Genomic DNA, 15,221 nt, shown 5'->3' on the forward strand with positions numbered 1-15,221 from the left:
TGGCCGGTTGGCATTTTGCCAACCCTAACCCGCCAAGGTGGGTTGGCGGGCCAACCCACCAACCCGCCAGAATTTTTATTTTTTTTCTTGCCTTTTTTTTTAATTTTTCTTATTTTTTTAAATGTTAGCAGTTATATATGATACAAAATAAAAATACTAAAAATGATATAAAATATTACAAACATCCAAATAAAAATTACAACACAATAAAATACAAATAGTATATGATTGTCCAATTTTCCAACATGATAATACACAAGTTCACACATTTTTTTTCAATGAAACCAATGAGTAATACTGGATAACCTTCTTTATCTAATAACAATAAAGTTTGAAGTAAAAATTTGCTTTACTTTTGCCTTTGTTATCTTTTTTTTTTTAAAAAAAATATAGGTGGGTTAACCCGCGGGTTGGCCCGCGGGTTGGCGGGCCAACCCACCGTGGGTTAGGGTTATGGCGGTGCGGGTTATGTTTTTTAAGGTAGTGGTGGGTTGGCTTTTGACTAACCCTAACCCGCCATTTTTGGCGGGTTGGCGGGTTGGACCCGCGGGTTCAACCCATATTACCGGCTCTAGTGATATATGGCGGGCAGTGGTTGAGACGCGGAGAAAATTTCTTCAATTTTTTAAAATAAAAAATGCAAAAACGAAAATAATAAAATATCTAAAAAATCATTTTGATTTTTTAATTTTTAAAAACATGTTATTATTTTGTTAAAACAACCTAGAAAACTTAACAAAAATTTTTTTAATAAAAAATTATTTTCAAAACAAGAAATCAAATAATGCATGAGCAATTGAAAAACGACATTTCAGCTTTCTTGTCTTGATTTTGAATTTTATAATTATTAATGAATATTAATTGTAATTTTCATGGTGCAATGAATCTAGCATTTGATTTGTCAACATCCGGAAGGTGTGTTACAGTTTTTTCTACATTTTCTTCACGCTCTCTCATACAACACTTGTAAGTTTTCTCTTTTCAAAAAATAAAAATCCCCTTATCATAGAATACAAAGCATGATACGAAATTGCACCGAATATTCAAGATCCAAAATCCATAACCAATATTATTATACTACTTCTGATACTTAACATAACAATTAATTGACTAGTTTGAGTAAATAAATAAAGTTGTTAGGTTAGTTATTTGTAATAATTATGTTTTTTAAAATACTCTAGTTAATCATATATATTAGTTAAAACTATCATTTGATAGGATCTTTAGTATATATAAATACAACTACTATAAGGACTATTTTAAAATAAATAAATAAATATGATAGAAAAAATGGTTCGGAGTTTTATATCCAGGATGACACTAAAAGGGTTGAAAGTAGTGTTAATTTCTCAGCCAAGTCCATCGCTTCTACAAACGATTTTTCTTTGACGTTTAATTTGCGGATAACCTAATTTCTCGCTCGGCACAAGTTGGACTTCTCAACATTGCCGACAATGTTTGTGGTGTGTGTGTCACCAAAAAAACAAATGTTTGTGGTGTGTGTATCATTATATATGCTCTATAAAACCTCATCCACTTGTTGCCTAATCCCTATAACCCGAGCTCCAGATTCAGCATTGAGAGAGAGAGAGAGTTTGAAATACAACAATGGATTCTATTGCAGGAAGAGGATCAAAACCACATGCTGTGTTGACTCCAGGTCCGGTTCAAGGCCACATCATCTCAGTGTTGAAACTAGCGAAGCTTCTTCATCTTCGAGGCTTTTTCATAACCTTCGTCAACACTGAGTTCAACCAAAAACGCTTACTTAGATCAAGAGGTGTCAAAATCCTGGATGGACTCTCAGATTTTCAATTTGAAACCATCCCAGATGGTCTTCCTCCTCCTGCAAATGATAACGCCACTCAGGACATAGCTTCTCTCTGTGATTCTGTGAGAAAGAACTTCCTCCTTCCCTTCCAGAACCTTCTTACTAAACTCCATCGCTCAGCCTCTAATGGCTTCATCCCCCCAGTCACTTGCTTGGTTTCTGATGCCGCCATGGTCTTCACTGTTGAAGCTGCTCAGGCTCTTCAACTCCCCATCATTCTCTATTGGCCTGCTAGTACTTATTCATACCTGGCCCTCGCTCACTTTCCAAAGCTAGCTGAAAGAGGCCTTATACCTCTTAAAGGTATTATTGTACTCTTACACTGCTATATCAGATTAACTATTCTTCATGTCGTAGCGTTTAGTTCAATGCTCTGTATGCTTCATAATTCAAGGGATATGATAATTTTTTTTTTCATGTGAATGTGCAGATGAGAGCTATCTGACAAATGGGTACCTGGAGAAAGAAATAGATTGGATTCCGGGCATGAGAAATATCAAGCTGAAGGATCTGCCTTCCTTTGTGAGAACAACAGACCCAAATGACTTAATCTTGGACTTTTTCAATGAAGTGACGGAAAAAGCTCACAAAGCCCATGCCATTTGTTTCAACACATTTGATGAGCTTGAAGGTGAGGCAGTGAAAGCTCTTTCCTCCATTTACCAACCTCCTCTTTACTCAATAGGCCCACTCCCTTCGTTTTTGAACCAAACACCGCATAATAACAACCGATTGGCGTCTCTAAATTTTAGTCTCTGGAAAGAAGAGACTCAATGCATTGATTGGCTACAACACAAAGAACCTAGATCTGTGATTTACGTGAATTTTGGAAGCATCACAGTTATGTCCCCAGAACAACTCTATGAGTTTGCTTGGGGTTTAGCCAATAGCAAGAAACCCTTCTTGTGGATCATAAGACCTGACCTTGTGAATGGTGGCTCAGTGATTCTATCTTCTGAGTTTTTGAGTGAGACTAAAGAAAGAGGCTTCATAGCAAACTGGTGTGAACAAGAAAAAGTGTTGAACCATTCATCCATTGGAGGCTTCTTGACACATTGTGGGTGGAACTCTATGACTGAGAGTATTTGTGCAGGAGTTCCTATGGCGTGTTGGCCTTTCTTTGCAGATCAACAAACGAACTGTAGATATGCGTGCAAAGAGTGGGGAATAGGGATTGAGATTGACAATAACGTGAAGAGAGAAGAAGTGGAGAAGCTTGTGAACGAGTTGATGGAAGGAGAGAAGGGGAAGAAGATGAGACAAAAATGTTTAGAGTGGAAGAAAACTGCAGAAGAGAACACACAACCTGGCGGTTCTTCATTCGTCAACTTGGAGAAAGTGATCAAGGATGTGCTGCTACAAGGAAATTAACTACAGTAACCCTATATATTTCCATTATAGTACACTAGCCAAGGGCGAACTTCTTTTACAACATATTTGGTTATGAAGTTTTTCTGTCAAAAAGCTAGAACTTTTTTTACATTTTTTTATAATATTTGGTTAGATTTTTACTGTTTCTTTACGGTATTAAAAAATATTGCGTACAAGTACTTCAACACTTATGATAGGATGGAAAAACGATCAGCCCTCTATAAATATACTAACGGGAGATTTAAATGAAGATCAGTATAACAACTCTTCATTATGTGAGAAGTTATAGCCTGTTCTGTTCTCTCTCTAGGGGTGCTTTCCACCTCGCTAAACCTTTGGGAGAAATTGAGAATTTACTAATAAAAAAGTTTAAATAGATTATCGCTCCCCACCTGTTTTTTTTTCTTCCCAATTTAGCCCCCGTTATCACTTATCAGCTCTTGGATTGGTCCTTGTTCCTGTTATGAGACCGGCTACGTAAAGAAAGTTAGTGGCTAACGGCCTAACATGTGATAAAATATAGTATGAAGCAATGAATATAGGTTTTTTACAAGAACCCTTGATATAAAATATTACTGAGCAATTAATTATGGGATACTTTTTGAAAAGATAGAATAAATTTTAGAATTTTAATTAATTTTATATCTGGGTGAATTAGTTAAAAAATAATGTCACCCCTCGATTTTAGTGATAAGATTAAATAAAATCATATTTTTATCCTCTAACTTTATATATAAGATTTTACTTTGATTTTTTAATTTCAACAAGTTTTTTTTTTTGGGTAAAGAAGGTTAGCGTAACATGTTATTTGCACTTCCTCTAATTCCTAATATAAGGAAATTTTTATTTTGAAATTTCTCTGTTTCAATATGTAAGGAATTTTACATATTTCAAGTGCAACTAAAAACATTTTCACCTGCACCTAAGAATATATTAAAATTAATCTGAACAATTTTTTTTTTTGGGGTAAAGAAGGTTAGTGAGTCAATGAATGGCTTGTGACAGCACATTGTCTGCAATAGAATTTAATGGCTGAGTTTAGTAGGTGATTCTGTTCATAAAGAAACAAAATGCAAAGCTGATATTGTTAAACGAAGAAATGATCATACGGGCATTGGTTAATTTTTCCCCCCTGATTCATATAGTCCTTTTTGGGATTGTTTTGGTCGGATTTCTACTTGTATTAATGTTCAATGTACTGTTGGTATTTTTGGAATGAAATTTTCTTGAAAAAAAAATAGAAGTACAACGGTGCATAAAATATTATACAGAGATTAATTATACCTAGAATTCGTTTGTATCTAGAAGAAATTTGAAATTTCCATTAAAAAAAAGAAATTTGAAATTATTAAGTTTCAAATCAAACTTAATAACATTTTAATAGTTTTTAACAAAACTAAATTTACAAATAAGAATACATTTTTATAAAATTTTCTTGCTTAGATTTTAATAATTTCATACTTTGTTTTTTTGTAGAATTCTGCCTTGTGACTCTGTTAGTTATGAAGAAGTAATTTTGATTATATGAAATAAATATTTGAGAAGAATTTTATTTAATAAAGTGCAACAATAATTATTTTAAATTGATTTTAAAAACTACTTATTATTGAAAATCATTCGGGATTTTTAACTTCTCTCAAAAAGGCCAACAAAAATGTGTTTTTAATAAATGAGAGAAAAGAAAAATAAATAATAAAAAAACTCCATCCAGTTTAAAATATAAGATAAACTTTGTTGAAAAGACTTATTTTTTTATAAGATAATATTTACTTTTATCTAAGTATTTAATGAGTTTTTTTTTTTTAACTTTACCCCTAACATATTATTTTTTTCTTTAATTCATTTATTACATGTTTTACTTATTATTTTTATTAATAAGAGTATATTTAAAAAAATACATACCTTACATATTTATTATTTTTAACTAATTTTTTAATAAACAGATAAAGTTTATTTTTTATTTTGAACTTAAAAAAGATAAAATAGTTTTTAAAACGCTGGGTAACTAAATTCATCCATAGGATAAAATAGTGATTGCCCTTGCTTACGAGAGTAGAAATAGCCAGGGAAGAGTAAAACAGTCAAGATTCCGGTGAGGCCGTAACTGTTTTCTTGCCTTCCTTGGTTCCCGAATTTGTGCTTGAGATTAGAGCAAATCCGTCATTTCATCTAGTCTTCCTGCGGCAACTGCAGACGCCGGAGGGTGATAATGGCCACAGTCGCCACCACCGCTACATCGTCAGCTCCGCCGCCACAAGCCCTAAAATTGGAGTCCCTTCCTCGAATAGACACCACCACCCTTTCCCAGTCTGAGCTCCATGCGCTCTCTCTCTGCTCACTCTCCGCCTTCGACCTCCGTTCTACCAGCAACCTCGTTTTCCCCAATGTCGACCGTTCACTCTTCAATGAGAGCGCCGGGTCTCGCCGCCAGACCTACTCCCGACCACGCAAACCCCTTTCCCCTTCCGACTCCCCCACCGGCCACCGTCGACGCGTCGCTGGTCTTCTTCCAACCCCAAAGCTCCCGCCTGTCCCCGATGACGACCCGGAAAACCTAGAGAAACGCAAGATTATAGATTATTTGAAGCAAATGATAAGGGAAGACCCTAAATTCGATCAAGTTGAGCTGGCCCCGCCTTCTGTTACCCACGAAGTTGTGCCGAATCCTGAGTTAAGGGTCGGGATGGTGGAGAGCGAGGATATGGGGCTCGTGAGGAAAAGGAAGAGGGGGAGGAAGCCCAAAGTGAAGGTGCATTTGAAGGAGTGCTATAGAGAGATGGATATTGTGAATAAGGGTGGTGTCGCGATTGATCTTTCTGCTTTGGCGAATACGGAGGATCCATTTTCTGAGGAGTTGAGGAGAAGGACTGAGGGGTTGCAGAGTGAAGAAGAGCTATTGGGGTTTTTGAGGGATTTAGGGGGACAATGGGGTAGTAGGAGGAAGAAGAGGAAGATTGTGGAAGCCGAAGACTTCGGTGATGTACTGCCGGTTGGTTGGAAGCTTCTACTGGGTTTGAAGAGAAAAGATGGTCGCGCGTGGATTTATTGCCGCAGATACATCAGGTGATCGTCTTTGCCTATTCTACTCTACTAGATCTTCGGGCATCTGGTTTAAGGAATTGTGTTTATTTAATTTGCATGCCATTAAATAACATATGAACCGGATATACCTAGTAGATATTTTGGTTTTCATTCTGAAATGTCAAGATTAAGTTACTGTCAGGAATTCTACGAATGAGAGATGCAGAGTGCATCCAAAGAATATGAACCTGTGGTCAAACTCTCAACGAAATCAGATTGTGATTCCATTTTAATATTTGTTCTCATTCTTTTTGTTCATGGTCTCAAATCTCAGTGTGCAATACAGTAGTCTGAAGTGTCTGTTTTTTGTAATGAAACTGTCTTGCCTGATATACAAGTCAAGAAGGGGGGAGTTACTGTTTATTTGCGGCGTACATTTTCTGGCCGTGCAAAATTAATTAATCAAGCAGACACAGGAATAGAGATGAAGTAAAATCTAGTCTCTGAATTATTAATTCAATAAAGTTGTTATCCTCTGGGATGTTTAGGCACCCAACTTCCTAGCTATGAAATTTGTTTCCTAAAACCCCTGAATGTTTTCTTTTTCTTTTAAATCTTGTGAGGCCTTGCAAGCTCATTTGATATTTTACAGTCCTAGCGGAGAACAATTTGTATCTTGCAAAGAAGTTTCTTCATATCTTCAGTCCCTTTTTGGTCACAATGATGCCCAGTTACCAATCAGCCGTAGAGGTGAAAATATGCTGATGGACCATGGGGTGACTACTAAAAGTGTAAGTATATATCTAGCAGCGGTTTTATCTGTTATTTTATATAGTATATGAGTGGGAAGTTTATGGGATAGGCTGCAGTTTGCAGGTGTTACCCATGAGGAGCAGGATAAAAGGATGATCATTGCAAATGACTCAGCTCTACTCAGTTCTTCTGAATGTAATGAACGATTGAAAGAAGTGGCCTTAGTGGGAATTGAGAATCTTGCAGACGTGCAAATACATGACCTGTTTGAATGTCACAAATGTAGCATGACATTTGATGAGAAGGATTCATACTTGCAGCACCTTTTGTCTTTTCACCAAAGGACAACCAGGCGATATCGGCTTGGTTCTTCTGTTGGAGATGGAGTTATAATCAAAGATGGAAAATTTGAGTGCCAGTTCTGCCATAAGGTGTTTCTTGAAAGACGTCGCTACAATGGACATGTGGGGATCCATGTCAGGAACTATGTGAGGAAAGTTGAAGAGTCACCAGGTCAGGTAAATGTTCAAAGGAGAGATAAGTCTCCAATCAAGGAGGATTTGCCTTCAAGGATCTCTAAGATGGATGCGCTAATTGAAATTGCTCAGAACTCTATTATGGAGACTTCTGCAATCGAACCCCTTGGTAATCATGCTTCCTCTCCTGATAAACTGAATGGAATTACTACTACAGAAATTGCTGTTGGTAACTTAGATCATGACAAAATTGTTGAGTCTCCTCTCAGCGAACACCAAATGGAAGATAGCATCAATGACAAAAATGTGGATCGCAACTTGAATCACCAAGGTTGTAAACTTGCAGTCATGAATGAAGAAGTAGAGAAAACTGATGGTGATGACGAAGTTATAGATTCTAAGATGGAGACCTGTGAGGATCCCATTGGTTTGTCAACTGTAAATGAGCAAAATGTTGATGCACTTGAGAATTCAAAGACAAAAGATGATGTAGTGTTGACTTTTGATGGTTTGGATCAGTCGTGTGTTGATTTAGAAGGAGTTTCACAAAGCCCTCTACTTCCTTTATCTGGCAATGGTATAACCCATGAAGTTGAAAACAATCGAAATTCTGGTGGCACTATTACTGTGGAGCAACTTAACCACGATGTAGATGGTAGAAGTAAGAATGAGTTCAAAGTTGACTTAGATGGCACAAAAGACGTATCTGTTATGCCTAAAACCCAAGAGACAACATTGGCAACTTCTGAAGAGAATACAGTGTCATCTGAGGTTCCAACCCCATCTACGTCCGTGATACAATCTTTGGATTGCTTATCCCATCTCACTGGACTCTCAGATAAGGTATAAGTCATATCCTCTGAGTACCTTCAGTCTCTGGGTTTCTTACATGTAGAAAAACCTTGAGAATATTGCTACAGTTATTTTACGAGGGTCTTGCCTAGAGGTGATTGTCATATGGACTTTTGCACGTGTCCATATGCCAATGATTGACATTTGGGCTGACATGCATATGGAGTCTGTGTCTCTAAAATGTGTTCAGAGATATCTTGTATTCGATTGTTGATGTAAATGTGCATTACCACCGAGCCTTTTTTGTGGTTCCAAGACGAGCACAATCTTTGGGACCAAGTAGTTTTGCTGTCTCAGCATTTATGTTTCCATGAATTTTTCTTTTTGTATCCATATATTATTCAACTTTAACCTGCTGAATAACTCTGGCAGTCATTGTCATCTAGTTAGTCAGCATATGGACATATTAGCTTTACTTTGATTGATATTGCTCGAGTAACAAGTACCTTGCTTCTATTTGAGACTGGTACTGTTTCTCATATACCTTACAAAGAGACTCAATTTTATTTTGGGCGGTTGCTGTCGGGCTGGGGCGGGGGATTAAACAGTTCTTTGAACAGATAGGTTAGGACCGCATGCTTATGTACTACAAACGAGTGAATTTCTCTTATCTCCTTTATGCCTTCATTTCTGGCCAAGGGAATTAGAACTAGGATGCTGGAATCTTGCATCTTAGCACCAACGTCTGATCCAACGCAACAATTAGTTACTTTCCGCACCCAACCATGATGATCCAATCGTGGCTGGTAGTGCTGATCCTGCCTTGTAAAATTATTTTTGTTATGGCTCATTGACAGGGGGAAAACCAATATTGCAGTGTTGACCACGAACATGATGACGTGAATGGGTCCCAAGAATTGAGGTTTGATGAAACAGAAACTTCAAAGTGTGATTTTGCAAATAGTCAGCCTTCTCTTTCTCTGCCTCAGGTGCCAACGGTTTTGGCAAACAGCACACCGATGGAAGAAGGGGCTTGTGCTTCCCCAGTACAGGTTGAATCTCAAGAAACAGGAAGACCTCAGATTACAACATCGTGCGTATGGTGTGGTATAGAGTTTGGTTATGATGCTGTTGATTCTGAAATACAGCCAGATTCTGTTGGATTCATGTGCCTGGCTTGTAAGGCCAAAATATCTGGTCAAATCGATGTGTTGGACCGTAGATCACCCTTGAACTCTGACCATATTTGATTCGGATATTTTTATTCTATGTACAGAGATATTTTATAGGCAAGTAATTACTGTGACTCTCTCTCTATATGCTCCTCCCTCTGATCCTATTTATAAGGATCTGCTTACTGCTTTATGTTAGCTATTATTTATATTACTTTTCTCTTCCCCAGATCCTAAACCTTCACCTTCTCAACCAAACAAAAATGTTGTTGGTCTGTGAGTTCATAATCCTAACCTATTATGAATAACGGATGCATGAGAAAGCTTCAGTTTGGTTTATGATCAAAGCTTCAAGATTCCAAAGAATTGCTTTTAGGGGTCTAATTTAGAATTTGTTGTAACATATAAATATGGTCATTCTATAACTTTCACAAGTAATTCTGATATGCTTCTCAATTTCATGCAATAATCTACGACTTTGGGCAAGATTTGTTATCTTGATGGTCTCAAGTTACAATTTAGTATTCTGTTTTCACCAGTGAATTCTCAAGACTTCCAGTAAAATTCCGGACATAATTCTGGCCTAAATCATAACTGCTCTATAATGAAACATGAATCCCTTGTTTTTTCAAGGCAACCGAACGTGAATTAGATCATTGAAGAATTTAAAATGGAACTTGTTGAATCAAATTCGTCAAAAATAAATTTGCTGGTTTTTTTGGGTTAATACAATTTTTAATTCCTTAAATTTGTTCTCATTTTAATTTCGGTTTCTCAAGTTTATTTTTGTTTAAAACATTAGTCTTTATATTTCAATAAACAGTTGGATTTTTTTTTTCTCCCGAAAGATCAAAATCTATAGTTTCAAAATGAAAACAAATTTGAAAAATTAAACATTATATTAACTTTTTTGTTATATATCAATGTCAAATAAAAGAATCACCTAACGCAATCGATATTTATATAGCCATAAATATTTATATTCAAATGTCTATTTTTCCTTAATATGGAGAGCGGACTCACTCTTAATCAGGATGGAGCATAGCCACGTGGCAACCACTTGTACATCAATTTAACTAATTGTTATTATACTAGATGCTTTGTCTTTTCATCAAATTGTATTTGAACCAAGTCTATGGTTGTTAGCCAATGATGCTTTTCTAATCCATGAAAAAAAAAAAAAATTCTGAAAGATCACATGACTTGGCTATTCTTTATGCAGAGCTCCACGTTAAACACGCTGGTCAAAAATTAAATGACAAAGTCCCTTTTGTTCTCTCGTTAATATTATTTTTTTTAATCCGAATAATATTATCTGTAATAACGCGTGAAATAGCTGCATTATACTCCTCCGGTCCTTATTATAAGACCCAATTTGACTTTTTATTTGGTCCTAATTATAAGACCCAATCCATTTTGTCTCTTATATTTATGCATTTTTTTCCAAGATAATCCTTTTAATAATGATAGTTTTAGCCAATATACTTAATTAGCAAGGATATTTTAGGAATGACAACACTTATTTATTATAAATAACCAACTTAACTTACTTCCTTAATCTCCTCAAATAAGTCAATTGGGTCTTATAATTAGGACCGGAAGAGTATCACTTTATACTCTTTGGCGCTTATAAAAGCCAACAAGTGGAAATGAGAATCTACAAACAAGCTAATGTAAGCAGAAGAGAAGGCTTGAGGGAGTGGTGAAGAAAAGTTGTGTTTCCTTCTCATCAAGAAATATTGAAGCTTTAACGAGAGAATCTAATTCCTGAAATTGCTCTGTGAAAGAATAAAGAAACAGTATCAGATCTTTGGTATATTTTTGCTGATGAATACTCTAGTTGTAGCCTGTAGCCTGTAGCTTCCTCTCTTGTGTTTGCCAGCAACGAACGGCTAATTTTGCGCTTCCAAATTTATTATTCTTAAACTAAAGTCAAATTAGAGTTCACACTTTAGCATCTTTTAGAATTTGATCCTGCACCTTCATGTGAAAAAAATCAATATAAAGTATGTTAGTGCTGTTATAAAATAATGTTACCAAAGTTAGATTGAATAGGTAACTCCACCTATGTTTCATTGTAGATTCTAAACCCGGATGATAAATGAGAAGGGTTATGTTAGGTTACCGACAACCAACACAAAACTTTGTCAAATTTCTTATAAATATAAATCAATGAAGAATTAGATTGAAGTAGTCAATTCCGTCAAGGGAAAAAAAAAACTAGTCAATCGGTAAAAAGACCAGTAAATTTGCTATAAAAAAATATGTGGAGCTTATTATGAAACATTTTTAATTTTCGGAAATTCTGTATTCCAAAAGATATCATGAAATCTACATTATTTGAGATTTTCTATAAAAGATAAGAAGTTCAAGCTAATCGTTATTAAGCATATCAGTGTATCAAAAATATTCTTAAACCAGACATACCGTTGACACTTTATAATTACGTCTAGAAGGGATAATAATCATCAAAAAGAATTGCATGCGCTAAGGTACGGAACATATCTATCTCGCGGCCATACGCGTGAATATATATATATATATATATATATTTCATTTATTCATTTTATCATGTCCAAGTTAGTCTCCTATATATATAAACATCTTCTTCCAGCCTCCATGTCAAGCCATAAAGAGAAGACTAAGCAACAAACAGTAAGGAAGCTATGTTTAAATACAAGAAGTGCAGAAAGCCTAATAATGGGGAGGCACAAATCATCTGCAGAGAGTGTAGGGGAGAGTTTCATGTGCCCTCAACCACAACAAAATACCGTTGTCCTCGGTGCAAAACAATCAATTTAAGTTTAGGAAATGGGCAATCAGACAAAGATAGTGGCAATAAAATGGGGTTGGTGAAATTTTCTGCTGCTAAGAATGTCATGAAATCGGATGATATCTCACAGAATGCTAGGAAAAGTTCATATGTTATGAATCAAAGGCCTTCTTCATTTTCTTTGATTCGCTCTTCCTTCTCATTCAGACGAAGCAATAAGCGCGCGGTTCTCTGTGGAGTTACTTACAGGAAAAGAAGGTACAGACTCAAAGGAACCATTAATGATGTTGCCAACTTAAGGGAGCTTCTGGTGAAGGTTTTTGACTTTCCTATTGAATGCATACATGAGCTCACAGGTTTCTTCTAGAACCCTTTACCTTAAGATTCCCCTTTTTCTTATGGTTGATCTTGGTTCTGCTCATCTTAGGTTGTCTTTGTAATTTGTCTTCATGCATTATTAGATTTTCTGAACCATCTTTGCCGCTAATAATTGTAAGTCATCTTTTTTTCATGGATTGCTTCTCATGTTTGATTGTCTCTGTCTCTGCTCATTATCTTTCGTACAAAGATATACCTAATCAAATGTTGTCTTTTGATGGGGAAAAGGAACAAATGAGCAACTTGATCTTCATTTTTTCCAATCTTATGTTATCCCAAAAAGTTAGTTCAGCTGATAAGAAAAGATAATATTGTTTCTGGGTTTGTCTCTCTGAGTAGCACTGACTGAGATCCCAAAACAATTTATAATTACATTGAAACATACAGATTAATCTAACTCAGATGAAACAACAATGCAGAAGAGCAAAAGTGTCCAGATTTAGTCCCAACAAAGAAAAACATACTGGAACAATTGAAGTGGCTTGTGGAAGGCTGCCAGCCAGGAGACTCATTGGTGTTTTACTTCTCAGGACATGGCATTCAACACACAGATTCCGATGAAGATGAGATAGATGGGATGGATGAAAGCATTTGTCCAGTTGATTTCCAGCAAGAAGGCTCGATTCTCGACGATGATATAAACTCCATCCTTGTTTGGCCCCTCAAACAGGGTGTCACACTTCATGCCATTGTTGATGCTTGTCACAGTGGAACAATCCTTGATCTATCACATGTCTATGACCCTGAAAAGTGAGTAACACTTTGGAGACTAATGAGACATAACTAGTGGTAACATGAGACTTTTTGGGAAAACCAATGTAATTTAGTTTCTTGTCTGTGGTTTTCTAGATGCATATGGAGAGGTAACAAGCCTTCTTCCACAGAACCTTCTAGAAAGCACCCAAATGGGGGACGGGCAATTTGTATTAGTGCTTGTGAAGATCATCAGATGGCTGTTGATACTTCAGTAAGATTGTTAAACATCACTTCATCTTGCTATTGTTATGCAGTATAATTGAAGTTACTTGTTCATCAGCAAGGTTCTGATATTGAGAACAAAACTATGTGCAGGCTTTCCGTGGGAAGGGAATGAATGGTGTTATGACCTATCTGTTCACAAAAGTCATCAGAAAATATCCTGATATAACATATAGGGGTGTGATGGAACAGATGGGGAAGGAAATTGAAGAGATTATGAGAAATAGTTGTCTTCCATCTTTTTTCCAACATATGTTTCGTCCCAAATTTGCGCAGGTTGGCATTTTCCTTTCTCTTTCCATGATTACTCCCTGTTTTGACATCAATATTAACATGGTCAAATGCTTTATTCGAGATTCTCTGGAATCACTTTGTTAGGATTCAAATGTGAATTAATGTGGGGGAAACCCAACATTGGATAGCATTAGACTGAAGAGTTTGATGTGAATTGATGTTCTTCCTAGTTAATGAAGTTTGTCTTTTGTGGAGCATTTCAGGATCTCGTCATATCATCATCTGAAGAGTTTGATGTTTCTCGGACTATATTCACATTATGAGTATGCAAAAGGGTAAAGGACAATCTGATCATCTTATTTGCCGCATTGCAAGGATAAAAAGAGATTTCTTGTATTGAACAATAGATATATTTTTATCATACAAATGTAAGAAAATACTCACACTGATCCTTACAAAGGACATTTTCCATGGTCCTTAATGTAAGACCATTGTCCAGAAGCATTAAGTGAACCTGGTCGGGGGTAATTTTAAAAAAATTAACTTACTTTTAATAAAGTATGTTGAACTATGTAAAGTTGTAAATAGATCCTCATAATAAGAATAGAAGGTAGTATATTGGGTGGAATTTTGGCTCCCTATAAAAAAAAAACAAAAAAATCCTAATTAAATGCGTGCATATACAAGTCACTCACGCATAATACAACAAGAAATGCGCTGTGTGCGTCAGTCAACATCCAAGTTTGGCAAAGCATGAAAAGGTATTAAAATAGATGCACCATCCAACACATGATGCTATATCTAAGGTGCATATAGCAGGTTGATCTTATTCATAGTGCATTCAACGTTATAATGTTATTTTGGCCAAAAGAAAAGGCATTATAATGTTTTATTTTTTTATACTTCTGGCATTCTAATCTTATTTATAATATATTTAGCATCCTAAACTATAAATAAGATAAGGGTGCTAAATGTAACTAAAAAAATAACATCAAGATGCTGGATGTATCAAAAAAATAACACCAGGATGCTAAGAAGTAAGAACACTACAAATAAAATCAAATTACTACATTTGACTAAAAAATAAAATCAGAATGTTTTTTGATATGCTATAAAATCAGAATGTTAAATGCTCAGATACATTACAAATAGAATCCGGCCCCTTCTTTCATTTCATTTCTTTGTATTTTCTTTCATATTTTATTCATTTTCTTTGATGTTGATGTGCGCGAGACATAGTTCATGATGTAGAACTTTTTTAGTTCATCCTATTGGCTCGGCTCATCCGAAATAAGTATCTTAACAACTTTAAAATCTCAATGAAGCCATACTCGAATTTTTTTTTAATCCCTAGATTTTTTATTTAACCCATCCATAATAATATGAATAAGACCTCAATTATTCTGTCTAATTTAACTTTAATTACTTTGTCTGATCTATAA

At 35.6% G+C, this 15,221-nt stretch overlaps 3 protein-coding genes across 6 annotated transcripts; all 3 read left to right on the forward strand.

Moving 5' to 3' along the window:
* The first annotated feature begins 1,564 nt into the window (after positions 1-1,564).
* On the forward strand, positions 1,565-3,313 carry LOC114756037 (7-deoxyloganetin glucosyltransferase). Its single transcript, XM_028944952.1, has 2 exons — positions 1,565-2,134; positions 2,262-3,313. Exons 1-2 carry the CDS (start codon positions 1,609-1,611, stop codon positions 3,200-3,202), a joined length of 1,467 nt encoding a protein of 488 aa, XP_028800785.1. The 5' UTR covers positions 1,565-1,608; the 3' UTR covers positions 3,203-3,313.
* Positions 3,314-5,318: 2,005 nt separating this feature from the next.
* LOC114756036 (uncharacterized) lies at positions 5,319-9,911 on the forward strand. 3 transcript variants are annotated; one of them, XM_028944950.1, is made up of 5 exons: positions 5,319-6,265; positions 6,876-7,014; positions 7,093-8,295; positions 9,102-9,537; positions 9,647-9,911. In XM_028944950.1, exons 1-4 carry the CDS (start codon positions 5,412-5,414, stop codon positions 9,492-9,494), a joined length of 2,589 nt encoding a protein of 862 aa, XP_028800783.1. In that variant the 5' UTR covers positions 5,319-5,411; the 3' UTR covers positions 9,495-9,537; positions 9,647-9,911. The 3 variants fall into 3 exon arrangements, with proteins under 3 accessions (XP_028800783.1, XP_028800782.1, XP_028800784.1); XM_028944949.1 differs by having other exon boundaries at positions 9,102-9,911; XM_028944951.1 differs by lacking the exon at positions 9,647-9,911 and having other exon boundaries at positions 9,122-9,203.
* A 2,146-nt stretch (positions 9,912-12,057) lies between these two features.
* LOC114756030 (metacaspase-3-like) lies at positions 12,058-14,403 on the forward strand. Of its 2 annotated transcripts, XM_028944938.1 has the most exons (5): positions 12,058-12,545; positions 12,987-13,317; positions 13,417-13,534; positions 13,639-13,821; positions 14,043-14,403. In XM_028944938.1, the coding sequence occupies exons 1-5, from the start codon at positions 12,083-12,085 to the stop codon at positions 14,100-14,102; spliced, it is 1,155 nt and encodes a 384-aa protein (XP_028800771.1). In that variant the 5' UTR covers positions 12,058-12,082; the 3' UTR covers positions 14,103-14,403. The 2 variants fall into 2 exon arrangements, with proteins under 2 accessions (XP_028800771.1, XP_028800770.1); XM_028944937.1 differs by having other exon boundaries at positions 13,639-14,403.
* The last annotated feature ends 818 nt before the right edge of the window (positions 14,404-15,221 follow it).

Source organism: Neltuma alba, unplaced genomic scaffold, assembly GCF_004799145.2.
Source record: "Neltuma alba isolate B1F8T4 unplaced genomic scaffold, ASM479914v2 tig00010370_pilon, whole genome shotgun sequence".
Taxonomy (NCBI): Eukaryota; Viridiplantae; Streptophyta; class Magnoliopsida; order Fabales; family Fabaceae; genus Neltuma; species Neltuma alba.

Excerpts from the sequence above, each read along its gene's own strand:
- LOC114756037 (XM_028944952.1), top strand. The coding sequence starts at position 1,609 with ATGGATTCTATTGCAGGAAGAGGATCAAAACCACATGCTGTGTTGACT. Across the intron at positions 2,135-2,261 it reads AGGCCTTATACCTCTTAAAG|ATGAGAGCTATCTGACAAAT; the intron begins GTATTATTGTAC and ends GTGAATGTGCAG.
- LOC114756036 (XM_028944949.1), top strand. The coding sequence starts at position 5,412 with ATGGCCACAGTCGCCACCACCGCTACATCGTCAGCTCCGCCGCCACAA. Across the intron at positions 7,015-7,092 it reads ATGGGGTGACTACTAAAAGT|TTTGCAGGTGTTACCCATGA; the intron begins GTAAGTATATAT and ends GATAGGCTGCAG. Across the intron at positions 8,296-9,101 it reads TCACTGGACTCTCAGATAAG|GGGGAAAACCAATATTGCAG; the intron begins GTATAAGTCATA and ends GCTCATTGACAG.
- LOC114756030 (XM_028944937.1), top strand. The coding sequence starts at position 12,083 with ATGTTTAAATACAAGAAGTGCAGAAAGCCTAATAATGGGGAGGCACAA. Across the intron at positions 12,546-12,986 it reads ATGCATACATGAGCTCACAG|AAGAGCAAAAGTGTCCAGAT; the intron begins GTTTCTTCTAGA and ends ACAACAATGCAG. Across the intron at positions 13,318-13,416 it reads CATGTCTATGACCCTGAAAA|ATGCATATGGAGAGGTAACA; the intron begins GTGAGTAACACT and ends GTGGTTTTCTAG.